We start from the raw sequence: 21,819 nt of genomic DNA, 5'->3' as shown, positions 1-21,819 counted from the left end.
TGACTACCCAGGGTAATATATATATAGCTTAGAAGTTTGTTTATTTCTTCACACATTATGCATTTTCACAAAGTATATATGAAAGTAGGTCTTAAAATTTGTAAGCATGAGGAACACGGTGCTGGCAATAGTGTCCAAAATATAGATGACAAGTTCCCTTTAAACACAATGATAAGACAGTATGCAGTAAGATCCCGGCGATCCCCGTGCAGCCACCAGTCATAGGCGCTCTCCCCACGACCCCCCGTGCAGCCACCAGTCATAGGCGCTCTCCCCACGACCCCCCGTGCAGCCACCAGTCATAGGCGCTCTCCCCACGACCCCCCGTGCAGCCACCAGTCATAGGCGCTCTCCCCACGACCCCCCGTGCAGCCACCAGTCATAGGCGCTCTCCCCACGACCCCCCGTGCAGCCACCAGTCATAGGCGCTCTCCCCACGACCCCCCGTGCAGCCACCAGTCATAGGCGCTCTCCCCACGATCCCCGTGCAGCCACCAGTCATAGGCGCTCTCCCCACGATCCCCGTGCAGCCACCAGTCATAGGCGCTCTCCCCACGATCCCCGTGCAGCCACCAGTCATAAACGCTCTCCCCACGATCCCCGTGCAGCCACCAGTCATAGGCGCTCTCCCCACGATCCCCGTGCAGCCACCAGTCATAGGCGCTCTCCCCACGAACCCCGTGCAGCCACCAGTCATAGGCGCTCTCCCCACGATCCCCGTGCAGCCACCAGTCATAGGCGCTCTCCCCACGATCCCCGTGCAGCCACCAGTCATAGGCGCTCTCCCCACGATCCCCGTGCAGCCACCAGTCATAGGCGCTCTCCCCACGATCCCCGTGCAGCCACCAGTCATAGGCGCTCTCCCCACGATCCCCGTGCAGCCACCAGTCATAGGCGCTCTCCCCACGATCCCCGTGCAGCCACCAGTCATAGGCGCTCTCCCCACGATCCCCGTGCAGCCACCAGTCATAGGCGCTCTCCCCACGATCCCCGTGCAGCCACCAGTCATAGGCGCTCTCCCCACGATCCCCGTGCAGCCACCAGTCATAGGCGCTCTCCCCACGATCCCCGTGCAGCCACCAGTCATAGGCGCTCTTCCCACGATCCCCGTGCAGCCACCAGTCATAGGCGCTCTCCCCATCATCCCCGTGCAGCCACCAGTCATAGGCACTGTCCCCATCATCCCCGTGCAGCCACCATAGGCACTGTCCCCATCATCCCCGTGCAGCCACCATAGGCACTGTCCCCATCATCCCCGTGCAGCTACCAGTCATAGGCGCTCTCCCCATCATCCCCGTGCAGCCACCAGTCATAGGCACTGTCCCCATCATCCCCGTGCAGCCACCAGTCATAGGCACTGTCCCCATCATCCCCGTGCAGCCACCAGTCATAGGCACTGTCCCCATCATCCCCGTGCAGCCACCAGTCATAGGCACTGTCCCCATCATCCCCGTGCAGCCACCAGTCATAGGCACTGTCCCCATCATCCCCGTGCAGCCACCAGTCATAGGCACTGTCCCCATCATCCCCGTGCAGCCACCAGTCATAGGCACTGTCCCCATCATCCCCGTGCAGCCACCAGTCATAGGCACTGTCCCCATCATCCCCGTGCAGCCACCAGTCATAGGCACTGTCCCCATCATCCCCGTGCAGCCACCAGTCATAGGCACTGTCCCCCATCATCCCCGTGCAGCCACCAGTCATAGGCACTGTCCCCATCATCCCCGTGCAGCCACCAGTCATAGGCACTGTCCCCATCATCCCCGTGCAGCCACCTGTCATAGGCACTGTCCCCATCATCCCCGTGCAGCCACCAGTCATAGGCACTGTCCCCATCATCCCCGTGCAGCCACCAGCCATAGGCACTGTCCCCATCATCCCCGTGCAGCCACCAGCCATAGGCACTGTCCCCATCATCCCCGTGCAGCCACCAGTCATAGGCACTGTCCCCATCATCCCCGTGCAGCCACCAGTCATAGGCACTGTCCCCATCATCCCCGTGCAGCCACCAGTCATAGGCACTGTCCCCATCATCCCTGTGCAGCCACCAGTCATAGGCACTGTCCCCATCATCCCTGTGCAGCCACCAGTCATAGGCACTGTCCCCATCATCCCTGTGTAGCCACCAGTCATAGGCACTTTCCCCACGATCCACCAGTCATAGGCGCTCTCCCCATGATCCCCGTGCAGCCACCAGTCATAGGCGCTCTCCCCATTATCCCTGTGCAGCCACCAGTCACAGGCGCTTTCCCCACGATCCACCAGTCATAGGCACTCTCCCCATCATCCCTGTGCAGCCACCAGTCATAGGCACTCTCCCCATTATCCCTGTGCAGCCACCAGTCATAGGCGCTGTCCCCACGATCCACCAGTCATAGGCGCTCTCCCCATTATCCCTGTGCAGCCACCAGTCACAGGCGCTTTCCCCACGATCCACCAGTCATAGGCACTCTCCCCATCATCCCTGTGCAGCCACCAGTCATAGGCACTGTCCCCATCATCCCCGTGCAGCCACCAGTCATAGGCACTGTCCCCATCATCCCTGTGCAGCCACCAGTCATAGGCACTGTCCCCATCATCCCCGTGCAGCCACCAGTCATAGGCACTGTCCCCATCATCCCCGTGCAGCCACCAGTCATAGGCACTGTCCCCATCATCCCCGTGCAGCCACCAGTCATAGGCACTGTCCCCCATCATCCCCGTGCAGCCACCAGTCATAGGCACTGTCCCCATCATCCCCGTGCAGCCACCAGTCATAGGCACTGTCCCCATCATCCCCGTGCAGCCACCTGTCATAGGCACTGTCCCCATCATCCCCGTGCAGCCACCAGTCATAGGCACTGTCCCCATCATCCCCGTGCAGCCACCAGCCATAGGCACTGTCCCCATCATCCCCGTGCAGCCACCAGCCATAGGCACTGTCCCCATCATCCCCGTGCAGCCACCAGTCATAGGCACTGTCCCCATCATCCCCGTGCAGCCACCAGTCATAGGCACTGTCCCCATCATCCCCGTGCAGCCACCAGTCATAGGCACTGTCCCCATCATCCCTGTGCAGCCACCAGTCATAGGCACTGTCCCCATCATCCCTGTGTAGCCACCAGTCATAGGCACTGTCCCCATCATCCCTGTGTAGCCACCAGTCATAGGCACTTTCCCCACGATCCACCAGTCATAGGCGCTCTCCCCATGATCCCCGTGCAGCCACCAGTCATAGGCGCTCTCCCCATTATCCCTGTGCAGCCACCAGTCACAGGCGCTTTCCCCACGATCCACCAGTCATAGGCACTCTCCCCATCATCCCTGTGCAGCCACCAGTCATAGGCACTCTCCCCATTATCCCTGTGCAGCCACCAGTCATAGGCGCTTTCCCCACGATCCACCAGTCATAGGCGCTCTCCCCATGATCCCCGTGCAGCCACCAGTCATAGGCGCTCTCCCCATCATCCCCGTGCAGCCACCAGTCATAGGTGCTCTCCCCATCATCCCCGTGCAGCCACCAGTCATAGGTGCTCTCCCCATCATCCCCGTGCAGCCACCAGTCATAGGCGCTCTCCCCATCATCTCCGTGCAGCCACCAGTCATAGGCGCTCTCCCCATCATCTCCGTGCAGCCACCAGTCATAGGCGCTCTCCCCATCATCTCCGTGCAGCCACCAGTCATAGGCACTGTCCCCATCATCCCCGTGCAGCCACCAGTCATAGGCGCTCTCCCCACGATCCCCGTGCAGCCACCAGTCTTAGGCGCTCTCCCCACGATCCCCGTGCAGCCACCAGTCATAGGCGCTCTCCCCACGAACCCCGTGCAGCCACCAGTCATAGGCGCTCTCCCCACGATCCCCGTGCAGCCACCAGTCATAGGCGCTCTCCCCACGATCCCCGTGCAGCCACCAGTCATAGGCGCTCTCCCCACGATCCCCGTGCAGCCACCAGTCTTAGGCGCTCTCCCCACGATCCCCGTGCAGCCACCAGTCATAGGCGCTCTCCCCACGATCCCCGTGCAGCCACCAGTCATAGGCGCTCTCCCCACGATCCCCGTGCAGCCACCAGTCATAGGCGCTCTCCCCACGATCCCCGTGCAGCCACCAGTCATAGGCGCTCTCCCCACGATCCCCGTGCAGCCACCAGTCATAGGCGCTCTCCCCACGATCCCCGTGCAGCCACCAGTCATAGGCGCTCTCCCCACGATCCCCGTGCAGCCACCAGTCATAGGCGCTCTCCCCACGATCCCCGTGCAGCCACCAGTCATAGGCGCTCTCCCCACGATCCCCGTGCAGCCACCAGTCATAGGCGCTCTCCCCACGATCCCCGTGCAGCCACCAGTCATAGGCGCTCTCCCCACGATCCCCGTGCAGCCACCAGTCATAGGCGCTCTCCCCACGATCCCCGTGCAGCCACCAGTCATAGGCGCTCTCCCCACGATCCCCGTGCAGCCACCAGTCATAGGCGCTCTCCCCACGATCCCCGTGCAGCCACCAGTCATAGGCGCTCTCCCCACGATCCCCGTGCAGCCACCAGTCATAGGCGCTCTCCCCACGATCCCCGTGCAGCCACCAGTCATAGGCGCTCTCCCCACGATCCCCGTGCAGCCACCAGTCATAGGCGCTCTCCCCACGATCCCCGTGCAGCCACCAGTCATAGGCGCTCTCCCCACGATCCCCGTGCAGCCACCAGTCATAGGCGCTCTCCCCATCATCCCTGTGCAGCCACCAGTCATAGGCACTCTCCCCATTATCCCTGTGCAGCCACCAGTCATAGGCGCTTTCCCCACGATCCACCAGTCATAGGCGCTCTCCCCATGATCCCCGTGCAGCCACCAGTCATAGGCGCTCTCCCCATCATCCCCGTGCAGCCACCAGTCATAGGTGCTCTCCCCATCATCCCCGTGCAGCGACCAGTCATAGGTGCTCTCCCCATCATTCCCGTGCAGCCACCAGTCATAGGCGCTCTCCCCATCATCTCCGTGCAGCCACCAGTCATAGGCGCTCTCCCCATCATCTCCGTGCAGCCACCAGTCATAGGCGCTCTCCCCATCATCTCCGTGCAGCCACCAGTCATAGGCCCTGTCCGCATCATCCCCGTGCAGCCACCAGTCATAGGCACTGTCCCCATCATCCCCGTGCAGCCACCAGTCATAGGCGCTCTCCCCACGATCCCCGTGCAGCCACCAGTCATAGGCGCTCTCCCCACGAACCCAGTGCAGCCACCAGTCATAGGCGCTCTCCCCACGATCCCCGTGCAGCCACCAGTCTTAGGCGCTCTCCCCACGATCCCCGTGCAGCCACCAGTCATAGGCGCTCTCCCCACGATCCCCGTGCAGCCACCAGTCATAGGCGCTCTCCCCACGATCCCCGTGCAGCCACCAGTCATAGGCGCTCTCCCCACGATCCCCGTGCAGCCACCAGTCATAGGCGCTCTCCCCACGATCCCCGTGCAGCCACCAGTCATAGGCGCTCTCCCCACGATCCCCGTGCAGCCACCAGTCATAGGCGCTCTCCCCACGATCCCCGTGCAGCCACCAGTCATAGGCGCTCTCCCCACGATCCCCGTGCAGCCACCAGTCATAGGCGCTCTCCCCACGATCCCCGTGCAGCCACCAGTCATAGGCGCTCTCCCCACGATCCCCGTGCAGCCACCAGTCATAGGCGCTCTCCCCACGATCCCCGTGCAGCCACCAGTCATAGGCGCTCTCCCCACGATCCCCGTGCAGCCACCAGTCATAGGCGCTCTCCCCACGATCCCCGTGCAGCCACCAGTCATAGGCGCTCTCCCCACGATCCCCGTGCAGCCACCAGTCATAGGCGCTCTCCCCACGATCCCCGTGCAGCCACCAGTCATAGGCGCTCTCCCCACGATCCCCGTGCAGCCACCAGTCATAGGCGCTCTCCCCACGATCCCCGTGCAGCCACCAGTCATAGGCGCTCTCCCCATCATCCCTGTGCAGCCACCAGTCATAGGCACTCTCCCCATTATCCCTGTGCAGCCACCAGTCATAGGCGCTTTCCCCACGATCCACCAGTCATAGGCGCTCTCCCCATGATCCCCGTGCAGCCACCAGTCATAGGCGCTCTCCCCATCATCCCCGTGCAGCCACCAGTCATAGGTGCTCTCCCCATCATCCCCGTGCAGCGACCAGTCATAGGTGCTCTCCCCATCATCCCCGTGCAGCCACCAGTCATAGGCGCTCTCCCCATCATCTCCGTGCAGCCACCAGTCATAGGCGCTCTCCCCATCATCTCCGTGCAGCCACCAGTCATAGGCGCTCTCCCCATCATCTCCGTGCAGCCACCAGTCATAGGCCCTGTCCGCATCATCCCCGTGCAGCCACCAGTCATAGGCACTGTCCCCATCATCCCCGTGCAGCCACCAGTCATAGGCGCTCTCCCCACGATCCCCGTGCAGCCACCAGTCATAGGCGCTCTCCCCACGAACCCCGTGCAGCCACCAGTCATAGGCGCTCTCCCCACGATCCCCGTGCAGCCACCAGTCTTAGGCGCTCTCCCCACGATCCCCGTGCAGCCACCAGTCATAGGCGCTCTCCCCACGATCCCCGTGCAGCCACCAGTCATAGGCGCTCTCCCCACGATCCCCGTGCAGCCACCAGTCATAGGCGCTCTCCCCACGATCCCCGTGCAGCCACCAGTCATAGGCGCTCTCCCCACGATCCCCGTGCAGCCACCAGTCATAGGCGCTCTCCCCACGATCCCCGTGCAGCCACCAGTCATAGGCGCTCTCCCCACGATCCCCGTGCAGCCACCAGTCATAGGCGCTCTCCCCACGATCCCCGTGCAGCCACCAGTCATAGGCGCTCTCCCCACGATCCCCGTGCAGCCACCAGTCATAGGCGCTCTCCCCACGATCCCCGTGCAGCCACCAGTCATAGGCGCTCTCCCCACGATCCCCGTGCAGCCACCAGTCATAGGCGCTCTCCCCACGATCCCCGTGCAGCCACCAGTCATAGGCGCTCTCCCCACGATCCCCGTGCAGCCACCAGTCATAGGCGCTCTCCCCACGATCCCCGTGCAGCCACCAGTCATAGGCGCTCTCCCCACGATCCCCGTGCAGCCACCAGTCATAGGCGCTCTCCCCACGATCCCCGTGCAGCCACCAGTCATAGGCGCTCTCCCCACGATCCCCGTGCAGCCACCAGTCATAGGCGCTCTCCCCACGATCCCCGTGCAGCCACCAGTCATAGGCGCTCTCCCACGATCCCCGTGCAGCCACCAGTCATAGGCGCTCTCCCCACGATCCCCGTGCAGCCACCAGTCATAGGCGCTCTCCCCACGATCCCCGTGCAGCCACCAGTCATAGGCGCTCTCCCCACGATCCCCGTGCAGCCACCAGTCATAGGCGCTCTCCCCACGATCCCCGTGCAGCCACCAGTCATAGGCGCTCTCCCCACGATCCCCGTGCAGCCACCAGTCATAGGCGCTCTCCCCACGATCCCCGTGCAGCCACCAGTCATAGGCGCTCTCCCCACGATCCCCGTGCAGCCACCAGTCATAGGCGCTCTCCCCACGATCCCCGTGCAGCCACCAGTCATAGGCGCTCTCCCCACGATCCCCGTGCAGCCACCAGTCATAGGCGCTCTCCCCACGATCCCCGTGCAGCCACCAGTCATAGGCGCTCTCCCCACGATCCCCGTGCAGCCACCAGTCATAGGCGCTCTTCCCACGATCCCCGTGCAGCCACCAGTCATAGGCGCTCTCCCCATCATCCCCGTGCAGCCACCAGTCATAGGCACTGTCCCCATCATCCCCGTGCAGCCACCAGTCATAGGCACTGTCCCCATCATCCCCGTGCAGCCACCATAGGCACTGTCCCCATCATCCCCGTGCAGCCACCATAGGCACTGTCCCCATCATCCCCGTGCAGCTACCAGTCATAGGCGCTCTCCCCATCATCCCCGTGCAGCCACCAGTCATAGGCACTGTCCCCATCATCCCCGTGCAGCCACCAGTCATAGGCACTGTCCCCATCATCCCCGTGCAGCCACCAGTCATAGGCACTGTCCCCATCATCCCCGTGCAGCCACCAGTCATAGGCACTGTCCCCATCATCCCCGTGCAGCCACCAGTCATAGGCACTGTCCCCATCATCCCCGTGCAGCCACCAGTCATAGGCACTGTCCCCATCATCCCCGTGCAGCCACCAGTCATAGGCACTGTCCCCATCATCCCCGTGCAGCCACCAGTCATAGGCACTGTCCCCCATCATCCCCGTGCAGCCACCAGTCATAGGCACTGTCCCCATCATCCCCGTGCAGCCACCAGTCATAGGCACTGTCCCCATCATCCCCGTGCAGCCACCTGTCATAGGCACTGTCCCCATCATCCCCGTGCAGCCACCAGTCATAGGCACTGTCCCCATCATCCCCGTGCAGCCACCAGCCATAGGCACTGTCCCCATCATCCCCGTGCAGCCACCAGCCATAGGCACTGTCCCCATCATCCCCGTGCAGCCACCAGTCATAGGCACTGTCCCCATCATCCCCGTGCAGCCACCAGTCATAGGCACTGTCCCCATCATCCCCGTGCAGCCACCAGTCATAGGCACTGTCCCCATCATCCCTGTGCAGCCACCAGTCATAGGCACTGTCCCCATCATCCCTGTGCAGCCACCAGTCATAGGCACTGTCCCCATCATCCCTGTGTAGCCACCAGTCATAGGCACTTTCCCCACGATCCACCAGTCATAGGCGCTCTCCCCATGATCCCCGTGCAGCCACCAGTCATAGGCGCTCTCCCCATTATCCCTGTGCAGCCACCAGTCACAGGCGCTTTCCCCACGATCCACCAGTCATAGGCACTCTCCCCATCATCCCTGTGCAGCCACCAGTCATAGGCACTCTCCCCATTATCCCTGTGCAGCCACCAGTCATAGGCGCTTTCCCCACGATCCACCAGTCATAGGCGCTCTCCCCATGATCCCCGTGCAGCCACCAGTCATAGGCGCTCTCCCCATCATCCCCGTGCAGCCACCAGTCATAGGTGCTCTCCCCATCATCCCCGTGCAGCCACCAGTCATAGGTGCTCTCCCCATCATCCCCGTGCAGCCACCAGTCATAGGCGCTCTCCCCATCATCTCCGTGCAGCCACCAGTCATAGGCGCTCTCCCCATCATCTCCGTGCAGCCACCAGTCATAGGCTCTCTCCCCATCATCTCCGTGCAGCCACCAGTCATAGGCGCTCTCCCCATCATCTCCGTGCAGCCACCAGTCATAGGCCCTGTCCGCATCATCCCCGTGCAGCCACCAGTCATAGGCACTGTCCCCATCATCCCCGTGCAGCCACCAGTCATAGGCACTGTCCCCATCATCCCCGTGCAGCCACCAGTCATAGGCACGGTCCCCATCATCCCCGTGCAGCCACCAGTCATAGGCACTGTCCCCATCATCCCTGTGCAGCCACCAGTCATAGGCACTTTCCCCACGATGCACCAGTCATAGGCGCTCTCCCCATGATCCCCGTGCAGCCACCAGTCATAGGCGCTCTCCCCATTATCCCTGTGCAGCCACCAGTCACAGGCGCTTTCCCCACGATCCACCAGTCATAGGCGCTCTCCCCATGATCCCCGTGCAGCCACCAGTCATAGGCGCTCTCCCCATGATCCCCGTGCAGCCACCAGTCATAGGCGCTCTCCCCACGATCCCCGTGCAGCCACCAGTCATAGGCCCTCTCCCCACGATCCACCAGTCATACGCGCTCTCCCCATCATCCCCGTGCAGCCACCAATCATAGGCACTGTCCCCATCATCCCCGTGCAGCCACCAGTCATAGGCACTGTCCCCATCATCCCCGTGCAGCCACCAGTCATAGGCACTGTCCCCATCATCCCCGTGCAGCCACAAGTCATAGGCACTGTCCCCATCATCCCCGTGCAGCCACCAGTCATAGGCACTGTCCCCATCATCCCCGTGCAGCCACCAGTCATAGGCACTGTCCCCATCATCCCCGTGCAGCCACCAGTCATAGGCACTGTCCCCATCATCCCCGTGCAGCCACCAGTCATAGGCACTGTCCCCATCATCCCCGTGCAGCCACCAGTCATAGGCACTGTCCCCATCATCCCCGTGCAGCCACCAGTCATAGGCACTGTCCCCATCATCCCCGTGCAGCCACCAGTCATAGGCACTGTCCCCATCATCCCCGTGCAGCCACCAGTCATAGGTACTGTCCCCATCATCCCCGTGCAGCCACCAGTCATAGGCACTGTCCCCATCATCCCCGTGCAGCCACCAGTCATAGGCACTGTCCCCATCATCCCCGTGCAGCCACCAGTCATAGGCACTGTCCCCCATCATCCCCGTGCAGCCACCAGTCATAGGCACTGTCCCCATCATCCCCGTGCAGCCACCAGTCATAGGCACTGTCCCCATCATCCCCGTGCAGCCACCAGTCATAGGCACTGTCCCCATCATCCCCGTGCAGTCACCAGTCATAGGCACTGTCCCCCATCATCCCCGTGCAGCCACCAGTCATAGGCACTGTCCCCATCATCCCCGTGCAGCCACCAGTCATAGGCACTGTCCCCATCATCCCCGTGCAGCCACCAGTCATAGGCACTGTCCCCATCATCCCCGTGCAGCCACCAGTCATAAGCACTGTCCCCATCATCCCCGTGCAGCCACCAGTCATAGGCACTGTCCCCATCATCCCCGTGCAGCCACCAGTCATAGGCACTGTCCCCATCATCCCCGTGCAGCCACCAGTCATAGGCACTGTCCCCATCATCCCCGTGCAGCCACCAGTCATAGGCACTGTCCCCATCATCCCCGTGCAGCCACCAGTCATAGGCACTGTCCCCATCATCCCTGTGCAGCCACCAGTCATAGGCACTTTCCCCACGATCCACCAGTCATAGGCGCTCTCCCCATGATCCCCGTGCAGCCACCAGTCATAGGCGCTCTCCCCATTATCCCTGTGCAGCCACCAGTCACAGGCGCTTTCCCCACGATCCACCAGTCATAGGCGCTCTCCCCATGATCCCCGTGCAGCCACCAGTCATAGGTGCTCTCCCCATCATCCCCGTGCAGCCACCAGTCATAGGTGCTCTCCCCATCATCCCCGTGCAGCCACCAGTCATAGGCGCTCTCCCCATCATCTCCGTGCAGCCACCAGTCATAGGCGCTCTCCCCATCATCTCCGTGCAGCCACCAGTCATAGGCTCTCTCCCCATCATCTCCGTGCAGCCACCAGTCATAGGCGCTCTCCCCATCATCTCCGTGCAGCCACCAGTCATAGGCACTGTCCCCATCATCCCCGTGCAGCCACCAGTCATAGGCACTGTCCCCATCATCCCCGTGCAGCCACCAGTCATAGGCACTGTCCCCATCATCCCCGTGCAGCCACCAGTCATAGGCACTGTCCCCATCATCCCCGTGCAGCCACCAGGCATAGGCACGGTCCCCATCATCCCCGTGCAGCCACCAGTCATAGGCACTCTCCCCATCATCCCTGTGCAGCCACCAGTCATAGGCACTCTCCCCATCATCCCTGTGCAGCCACCAGTCATAGGCACTCTCCCCACCATCCCAGTGCAGCCACCAGTCATAGGCACTCTCCCCACCATCCCAGTGCAGCCACCAGTCATAGGCACTCTCCCCATAATCCCTGTGCAGCCACCAGTCATAGGCACTCTCCCCATAATCCCTGTGCAGCCACCAGTCATAGGCACTCTCCCCATTATCCCCGTGCAGCCACCAGTCATAGGCACTCTCCCCATTATCCCCGTGCAGCCACCAGTCATAGGCACTCTCCCCATTATCCCCGTGCAGCCACCAGTCTGGCACTCTCCCGCTTTCCTCCCCCATTCACAGCAGTGGCTGCTTCAGATTACTTTATAGGCAGGTAGCACTGAGCTCTAGGCCCTGCCGGCATCATGAGTGTATTAGGGGGCATAGCTAGGCAGGTCTTCAGAGAAAGTTCTTTTCATACAGCATGGTGGTAGAGCTAGCCTCAGTTGGCTACAAAATTGAAAAATCTTGCCGCCATCTGCAAAATCTTAGTCGAATTGGTGACCATTTTGCCAATCAGACAGCACTGCAGATTAGGTAATTAGAAAATGAGATATAAGGGGACCTGGAACCTTGGAAGGTCGGCAAAGAAGAACAACTAGAGATGAGCGAACCTACTCGGCCACGCCCCTTTTTCGCCCGAGCGCCATGATTTTCGAGTACTTCCGTACTCGGGTGAAAAGATTCGGGGGGCGCCGTGGGTGAGTGGGGGGTTGCAGCGGGGAGTGGGGGGGGGGGAGGAGAGGGAGAGAGAGAGGGCTCCCCCCTGTTCCCTGCTGCTACCCCGCGCTCCGCCACGCCTCCCCCCGCCCCCTGGCGCCCCCCGAATCTTTTCACCCGAGTACGGAAGTACTCAAAAATCGCGGTGCTCGATCGAGTAATTACTGGAAACGAGTATATTCGCTCATCTCTAAGAACAACTAAAGGCAATATAACCCCCTTCCCCAGGACAGAATTTAATCCCAAAAACGGTGTGTTGTTCCAGTATGTTTAGAAGCAGGTCATGTCAAATAAAAATTGTCTCTTAGCAATAATAAGATGAACAGACATACTCCGAGGATGTTGTTATGCTTGTGTTCTGTGTCCGAGATAATCCACCACCATCTGCGTCATCTCCTTCACCCTAACATAAAACATAAGACTCTTCTGTGAAAAAACATCAAACAATGCGCACAATTTTCTTCTAAAAACTACGAAGTAATACATCCAGCAAATTATTAACACATTGCATCTTCCAAAACAACTTTCCAAAAGGGAAACTTTGGTGACCACCAGTGTATCCCACTAACTATCCACTAGCAGAACTTGTGATAGTGAGTATGTGATCTTGATAAATCCGTAAGTTAGTGAAGATTCAACAGCACTTGCATAGTGCAGAAAACCAAAAACCACCAACATTACTGCAGGAGTAGATGCCCAGCGCTGGAGCATTAGCTATAGACGATTTCTGCCAGAATACCTCTTTAAACAGAATACTTGTGATGAATGAACCCTTCAAGAAGGGGAAGGGGGGGAAAGAAAGGGGGGGGGGAGAAGGGGGAAGGGAAAGAAAGAAGGGGGAAGGGAAAGAAAGAAGGGGGCAGGGAAAGAAGGAGGAAGGGAAAGAAAGAAGGAGGAAGGGAAAGAAGGGGGAAGGGAAAGAAAGAAGGAGGAAGGGAAAGAAGGGGGAAGGGAAAGAAGGGGGAAGGGAAAGAAGGGGGAAGGGAAAGAAGGGGGAAGGGAAAGAAGGGGGAAGGGAAAGAAGGGGAAGGGGGGGGAAGGGGAAGGGGGGGGAGGAAGAAGGGGAAGGGGGGGGAAGAAGGGGAAGGGGGGGGGAAGAAGGGGAGGAAGAAGGGGAAGGGGGGGGGGGGAAGAAGGGGAAGGGGGGGGGAAGAAGGGGAAGGGGGGGGGAGGAAGAAGGGGAAGGGGGGGGGAGGAAGAAGGGGAAGGGGGGGGGAGGAAGAAGGGGAAGGGGGGGGAGGAAGAAGGGGAAGGGGGGGGGGAGGAAGAAGGGGAAGGGGGGGGGGAGGAAGAAGGGGAAGGGGGGGGAAGAAGGGGGGGGGGAAGAAGGGGAAGGGGGGGGGAGAAGAAGGGGGGGGGAAGAAGGGGAAGGGGGGGGAGAAGAAGGGGAAGGGGGGGAGGGGAAGAAGGGGAAGGGGGGGAGAAGAAGGGGAAGGGGGGGAGAAGGGGAAGGGGGGGGGGAAGGGGAAGGGGGGGGAAGGGGGGGGGAGAAGAAGAAGGGGAAGGGGGGAGAAGGGGAAGGGGAGTGGGGAGAAGAAGGGAAGGGGGGGAGGGGGGAGAAGGGGAAGGGGAGTGGGGAGAAGAAGGGGAAGGGGGGAGAAGGGGAAGGGGAGTGGGGAAGGGGGGGGGGAGAAGGGGAAGGGGAAGAGGGAAAAAGGAGGTAGAAGAAATTTTAGAGGATCTGTCCGAGACGAACCCGTACGAGGTTTAGGTTTTTGCTGAACCGAACTTTTAGCAAAGTTCGACTCGAAACAGGTTTCGGCTATTTCGGTTCACTTAACTCTACTGAACGCAAACCGCAAAAATTTGCCCTAATCTGATGAGCAGTACAATATTTTCTACTGCAAATAAGTGACAGGCCAAAGTGTATTAGTGGTCAAAGCAAATTCATTTGCACTGTGCAAGGAGTATATCTGCAATGACATGCAAATACGCTCATAAACAAAGATTTTGGATGTGGCATGTTGTGGTTTATTTAATTTCACTCAAAAGCACAAATCTAGAGGATTTTCTAAAAATGTAGCTAGTCAGATCTTGCAGCCAAACTCTTCCATCTGTTCCCTGCTTCTTGATAATCTACAGAATGTATTATAGCAAATAGTAGAGGACAGATGAAAGATAGTGTGACAGCAGGATCAGATTATACAGATCTAGTTTAAGATATGTTACCATGGAAACACATAAGTGTTGTAGACACAAAGTGCTAAGACACGTTTTTTGAGGACTAGTTGCAAAAAATATTGTCCTAGTCTCTGCTTCATTAACCGGATCAGACGGCTGCACTACAACAACTTCCACTGTGTTCTTCAGGGTGGGCCAAAGAAAAGTAACTACACTCTTATGAAAGCTGTCTAATAGAAAATCTATGTTGCCCATAGCAACCAATCACAGCGTACCTTTCATTTGACCTCAACAGTATAACTAATGAAATCTGTGCTGTGATTGGTTGCTATGGGCAACAAAGATTTACTTTGAGACATCTTTCATAAGAGTGGTGCTGGCCTACTTTTTCGTGGCCCACCCTGTAGTTATCTACATGGTCTAATTTTACACCAATTTTCTGGCCATATGAAATGACATTTTTAAAAACAAGGCTTTGGATAATTTTACAAACAATATTACATGGAGGTAAACCACATTAATATCATCATTATCAAGGTTTTGATTAATAATACATTACTTCTTTCCCAACCGAGGTAATAGGAGACAGCTTCACTAATCCATGGAGTCTCCTCTAATCCATTACCCTTATAAAATCCGGTATACACGTCAGATTTTCTAGACTTCTACAAAACCACAACAGATGAGTGAATTAAATTATTCATAGTGTCATAATTTAGATTTACCAATAAATCCTCCCATGCCCCCCCCCCCCCCCCCTACCCCTCCCTTCAAAAATTCATTTGTGATTTTGTGGCCAATTTATCTGTTCAGCTTGACACAAAAGCCTGGTTTAATTTCTGAGAAGCTGGTTAATAAATACACATTATCAAATCCCCCTTTCCCCAAACAACAATAAAACTATTCTACTAGAAAGGCTGGGAATTAAAAAGAACCCAATGATAATAATTCCCATAAAACATTACTGACTTGTTGTTTCCCAACATGCATACTAAAGAACCATCTGATATTTTCTCAAACAGTACTACTACTTTTATATGTAAAGCACCTAGCTGTTTCGCTGCAGGAAGCAGACCATACATTGCACATTGGCCCATTCACTTCAATAGGTCTCAGCCTGCAGTACCAACTCAGGCCACTGCGAAATGTATGGAGCAGTCTGCTTCCTGCAGTAAAACGGCTAAAAACAGGGCAACACAAAGTTCAGAGCTGTTAAACTCCATCAAAAATCAAAATGGTGATGTCAACAAAGCCGAAACCAGTTAAAAAAAAAAAAAGACACAACTTTGACAACAGCCGTGATTACACAAAACTGAAGAAAATTGTATACAGCTCCTATGCAGCCATGGAAACTTTACTCTAAAGCCCCATTTTGACCCAACGACTCTCGCTCAAAAAAAAAAAAAAAGAATCACTGAAAGACTTCTTTTGAGCGAGAATCGTTGGGTCTAAATGCACGGACATCGTCCAGTTTTTGTGCACAAGTCGTTCATTGCTCAATTCTAGTTTTCTTGAATTGAGCAATGAACTCTTATCACCGGTGCAGGCTGTTATCACAGTCGGCAGTGCTGATAAGATTCTTACAGCCCGTAACCTTCTGGTAGTTCACAGCAGGACGCCGACTGTAATCAAGGAGAACAATACAGCTGTTTGCTTATGCAGAACAGCTGTATTGTTCGCCGAGGGATAGCGGTGGTGTCCTGCTCCGCCTGCATAGCTCTTAAGTAGCTACTTAGCTACTATAGACTATGCAAAGATGATCGCTCAAAACTGTCACTCAAACTATCGATTGAGTGACTTTTAAGCGATCATCTGTCAGTGTAAATGAGGTCTAACAGTAGTTTGTAATTGACTGCAAATAGTTCTCCATTATTTATCAGCTGAGTTCTTTAGTACTTTCTCTTTGGTGGTCCGCATATGTATGCTTTATTGTTAAAATGCTTATCAATAAAAAAAGCAATTTACTGTAATAAAAAAAAAAATACAAAAAAGACTGAACTATGAAAGTATTGCATTATTTATCTCACACAGTGACCCACAGAATGGTGTTAACATGTCCTTTATGCCGCACCATGAACGCTGCAAAATCAAAAAACACACGAAAAATGGTAGTTTTGCAGTGTTTTGTTTTCCATTATACCCCTCTTAAAAATGTGTAATAGTTTGCCAACATATTATATGGTACATTATTGGTAGCATTAAAAAATACAACTCATCCTGCAAGACATAAGTATTCATAGGGCCATGTCAACAAAAACATTAGTTAAAAAAGGTATAACGCTTAGAACACGGGGATTAGAAAAATCCAAAACTCGAAAAAGCGGCTGGGAGTTAAAGGGTTAAACCTGATGTATTTTACTACAGTAAACTTTGTGAATGCTAATAATTCCGCATGAGACGTCTATGAAGTCATTGGAGTGGGAAAAAATGGAGTTATCAGAAGATCGGTTTTACTGACTCCACCGCCCCAAATCCAGCAGTATAATGTAGAGTCGGCTGGAGATGGCAGTCTGTCTGTACGGCGCAGAACAGGTAGGTACACAACTATTGGACATCTACTATATACGGTAAGATTAATAAAGGACTAGCACTCTATACCATGGGTGTCCGAGGCATGCTCTGATGCTGCGATAGACTAAAGAATTTACTGATGAAGTCCTGTTCAGCCAGACACAGCGGCTCCAGTTCACTTAGGACCTGTTCAAAGATCTAAAGAGAAACAAAATGGTGATTACATTGAGCGGCCACATCTTATTAACCACATGTAAGCAATTATAGGAGTCACAGAGGGCAACAAGAGAAGAAGGAGCTGACTCAATATGTAACGTACTGTATGCTTAAATACGGCAGCAACTGTACAAGTCATTGCCTTTAAAGGGATTTCCAGAACAGACCATCAATAGCAATGTGATTGGCACAGGTCCTACAACGATCAGCAGCTAGGTGCCACCTCTTCACTGTTGTTCCAGTGCAGCTGTCCATGGAAGTGCAGTTCAGGCCAATTTACTTGAATGATAACGAGCTGCAGTACCATCCTTAGGATGGGCATCCATGTGTAATACAGAACAAAGGACCCCCCAACAACTAACAGAATGAAGGGTACATAACCTTCGCTTGTGCACCACAGGTTTTCATTGCTGCAGACATAGAAGCATATCCATGCATAGGGGTGGAGCGTATTATAGCCCTGTTTACCTCAATGGTGTAGAGTTGCAGTACCAGCAACTTAAAGGCCCTTAAAGAGACTCCGTCCCCTACTTTTAGCACTATAAGCTGAGCTCAGTCTGGGGATGTAAGGGTTATACTTATCTTCCCAGTCGCTTCCCCAGTGTGAGCACTAAAAGCTGCTACTCAAGTGCATTGGACAGTGCTGTTAAAGGGGTTGTCCCGCGCCGAAACGGGTTTTTTGTTTTTTTTCAATAGCCCCCCCGTTCGGCGCGAGACAAACCCGATGCAGGGGTAAAAAAAAACAAACGGATAGTACTTACCCGAATCCCCACGCTGCGGCGACTTCTTCCTTACCTTGCTAAGATGGCCGCTGGGATCTTCACCCACGGTGGACCGCAGGTCTTCTCCCATGGTGCACCGTGGGCTCTGTGCGTTCCATTGCCGATTCCAGCCTCCTGATTGGCTGGAATCGGCACATGTGACGGGGCGGAGCTACGAGGAGCAGCTCTCCGGCACGAGCGGCCCCATTCACCAGGGAGAAGACCGGACTGCGCAAGCGCATCTAATCGGGAGATTAGACGCTGAAATTAGACGGCACCATGGAGACGGGGACGCCAGCAACGGAGCAGGTAAGTGAATAACTTCTGTATGGCTCATAATTAATGCACAATGTATATTACAAAGTGCATTAATATGGCCATACAGAAGTGCTGAACCCCACTTGCTTTCGCGGGACAACCCCTTTAAGTAGTCTACCCATTCTAACTTTATAATCGGCGGACATCCCTCTCTCATTTTCTTAATTTCATCTCTCGCTATTGGATTTCAGGGGCCAGAGGGTTGACAAAGTCCTTTGCATAGGACGAAACCTCGCATTTTTTGTGCTCTGCCTATGGAGTGGTTTTAAACAATAAAGATGGCTATTGGATTTTTTATCCGCAGAGGACTGCAGAATCTGTTTGAGATGCTCCATCGGATGCTGCTCTCCTTGACATTTGTCCAGGGGCCAGAGGGTTGGGATACCTTATATTTCCCTCCCTCTCAGCCCCTTCCCCTTACTGTTCTCTTTTTCTTTCTTCTTCTTACTTTTTCTTTTCCATTGGTCTTGGAGCCTAGACCAATATAATTTATCGATGAACATAAGCCGGCACTGATCTAGTTAATTCTTAGGAGATCGTTTGATGTGTTAGAGACAAACGTTGCGATAAGGGCTCCTTCCCACAGACGGATTTCCGCCGCGTAGTACGCGGCGGAAATCCGCTGCGTTGCCCGCAGCTATTAGGTTCTATTGAACCTAATAGCACAATGCTTACAGTGCGGAATTCCACCATAAAATCACCCGTCCTCACCCGCGGCATGCTCTATTTGTCGCGGGTGTACACGCGGATGGCTTCCATTGCAGTCAATGGAAGCCGTCCGTCACGCTATCTTCCAGCACAGTGGAAGATAGCCTGAAACCGCTTCCACGCCCACCGCCAGCCGCGTCATATGACGCGGCCGGCACGTCATGTGATGCTGGGGGCGTGCCATATGACGCTGCGGCGTGTCACGCGCTCTATTGCACATGCGCACCGAAGCGTCATGCGGGACGGAAGACTCCGGATCTGGAGGTAAGTATTGGGGTCTCTGGGGGGCGCCGTGACGGGCTCCGCCGCGGAATTCCGTGTGCAGCCGGCCTAAGATAGGCAAAGTTTTCGCACAAAGTCTGAGCTGGTTTAGTTATGTATTCGCAATTCATTTTATGTCGTCCTGCGAGACTTGTTTGTTTATTGAAAACAAAGAATTTCTTCTATAAAAATATTGAACATAATAGGTGGACTTCTTAGCAGCACCACTCCATGCACTGCAGTGACGGCTTCCAGTGATATCAGGGGAAGAAAAACACTTACATCCACAGACTCAGTGCTTCAGCTACTTTTAGTCCATAAGCTTAGCCTATAGTGCTAGAAGTAGGTGAGAGTGTCTTTAACAAGCACACTTTTTTAGAAAACGCCCTTTAGCTAGTTCATAAAGCATGTGCCATTGGCATTATAGCCAGCTGACCCTAGATTTTTACTAAAATAACCAAAACTGCCCATACACAGCCCAATATAAGAATTTTAGGACAGGGATGCAGAGTATGTGGTTGCACCTGGGCCCAGGAGCCTTGGGGGGCCCATAAGGCCTCTCTTCTCCATATAGGGAGCCCAGTACTATGAATAAAGCATTATAGTTGGAGGCCCTAGTACATGTTTTGCATTGGGGCCCAGAAACTTCAAGTTACGCCTCTGACTTACTGTAGTTACTTTTAGTTAAAGGGGCACTAACTTTTCAAAAAAACTTCTGTTCATCTAATAGCCCGTGTCTCTCATCAATCTTGTAATATACAGTTTCATTTAAAAGATTTTTGCTTTACCACTGTAAATTAAGGCTGAGGTGGCTGCCACTGTTACTTTGGATTTACTAATCTTTTAGCCAGAAAGTCTCCAAATGCTCAATTCCTACAATCATACTGGGACAGCAGTGGAGCAGGTATTCAGATACTGTCTCCCTGCTGACTGGATCAGAGACAGTGCAATGCAGCAACAGAAGTGAGGGGAAGAAAGCACAGGACAGTGAACTACTGGCAGTGCTAAGCTTGCCACGTGCCCCTTAGCTGAAAGTAGATTGCAAACAGCAGTGCAGGAGAAAAATGGGGAAGACCATCTGAGAATTAAAACTTAAAAACATGAAATGTGTATACACAAGCAAAAAAATGGGCAAGAAGAACCTTCATACTTTAGAAAACTGTTGATATATCAGTACTTGGGCAGGTTCAAAGGCAGGCAAGTAAAAGTAATAAATGGAATGGGTGGACTACAACACCCAGAGAGATGATCAAAATTAGTTTTTTTTAGTTTAGAAAAAAAAGACGGCTAAAGGGTGACCTAATAACTGTGTATAAATAACTCGGGGGAAAATACAGAGATCTCTCCCATCATCTATTTATACCAAGGCCAAGGAATAAAAAGTTTCTACAACAATCCTCAAGTTCTTTTCCCCAGTGTTCCCCAATGGTTTCCCCATTTAGTGTGTAATGGTGACGTGTATTTCCTCTGCCCATGTATATAACCTTATATTTATCATATTTGCCACTTTTATGCCCAAGCCTCGAACTTATCCAGATACATTTGTTATAGTGTATTGCCCTTTATTGTGTTACCTACATTACGCATTTCCACACTAACTGCAAGGATTGATATTTTACTGTGTAATCCTTCTACAAGGTTAAAACGAATAGGGCCCAGTACTGCCCCCTGTGGTACCCCACTAGTAATGGTGAACCAGAGTATATATAGCATTAATAACCACCCTACCTTCTATCACCGAGTCAGTATCTTACCCACTTACACACATTCTCCCCCAGACCAAGCATTCTCATTTCATATACCAACCCTTTATGTGGCACAGTATCAAACGCCTTGGAAAAGTCCAGATACACAAGATCCAGTGACTCTCCCCGGTCCAGTCTAGAACTTACCTCCTCGTAGAAGCTGATCAGGTTGGTTTGACAGGGGCGATCTCTCATAAACCCATGCTGATATGGCGTTATACAGCTATTTTCCTTGAGGTACTCCAGATAGCATCTCTTAGAAACCCCTCAAACATTTTACCCACAAAAGAAGTAAGACTTGCAAGCCTGTAGTTTGCAGGTTCACTTTTTGCCCCCTTTTTGAATATTGGCAACACATTTGTTATGTGCCAATCCCGTGAAACATACTGGGTCAGTATAAAGGGTAAAGGCCACTGATATAGTTAAGATCAGAAAAGAAAAATATACCTTATCAAATTTGGTGCGGTCAGCTACATCCAAGTCAGAGGCAGACATGTTGCCCATATCCAACAATGAAGAGGACTGAGACCTGCGGCTTCCGGAACTCTGAACCGACAGTTTATTCAGACTGGATGTGGATCCGGTCAGCTTCCCGGAGCTGCCATGAAGACCTGAAACCCAGGAGGAGGGAAGAGATTTTAAGGAGGAGAAGAGAGGAATACTAACCTGTAAATGGACATTTGCCTGGCTCCTACTAACTGCAATTAGGAACAGATTGAAACACTTAAAAAGCCAAGCTTGAGTTCGCCCAGTTTCATACGGGCATATTATAGGTGCATTCATATGTTCGTAATACAGACAAGGGTTTCGATCTACTGACCCAAAGTCATAGACCTGCAGTTGGACGGGGACAGTCGTCAGCGTGAGGATCGTATGAATGTGCCTCTAATACACTTATGTAAAACTGGCTTTAAAGTAGGCTTCTTCTAAAATTCACAACCCCT

At 54.6% G+C, this 21,819-nt stretch overlaps 1 protein-coding gene across 6 annotated transcripts in view; it reads right to left on the bottom strand.

The window, feature by feature from the left end:
• EXOC1 (exocyst complex component 1) overlaps positions 1-21,819 on the bottom strand; it is a 66,054-nt gene that overhangs the window by 12,548 nt on the left and 31,687 nt on the right. For all 6 annotated transcript variants that reach the window (XM_066573359.1, XM_066573361.1, XM_066573363.1 and 3 more), the window contains 3 exons: positions 21,323-21,486; positions 16,954-17,064; positions 12,567-12,637 (listed from right to left, as the gene is read on the bottom strand). In XM_066573359.1, the coding sequence (XP_066429456.1) occupies positions 12,567-12,637; positions 16,954-17,064; positions 21,323-21,486 (346 nt within the window). The remainder of the gene's footprint in view (positions 1-12,566; positions 12,638-16,953; positions 17,065-21,322; positions 21,487-21,819) is intronic.

Source organism: Eleutherodactylus coqui, chromosome 7 (assembly GCF_035609145.1).
Source record: "Eleutherodactylus coqui strain aEleCoq1 chromosome 7, aEleCoq1.hap1, whole genome shotgun sequence".
NCBI classification, from domain to species: Eukaryota; Metazoa; Chordata; class Amphibia; order Anura; family Eleutherodactylidae; genus Eleutherodactylus; species Eleutherodactylus coqui.
Note: the sequence above shows the minus strand (reverse complement) of the source record. Positions and strands in the feature narration are given on the sequence as shown.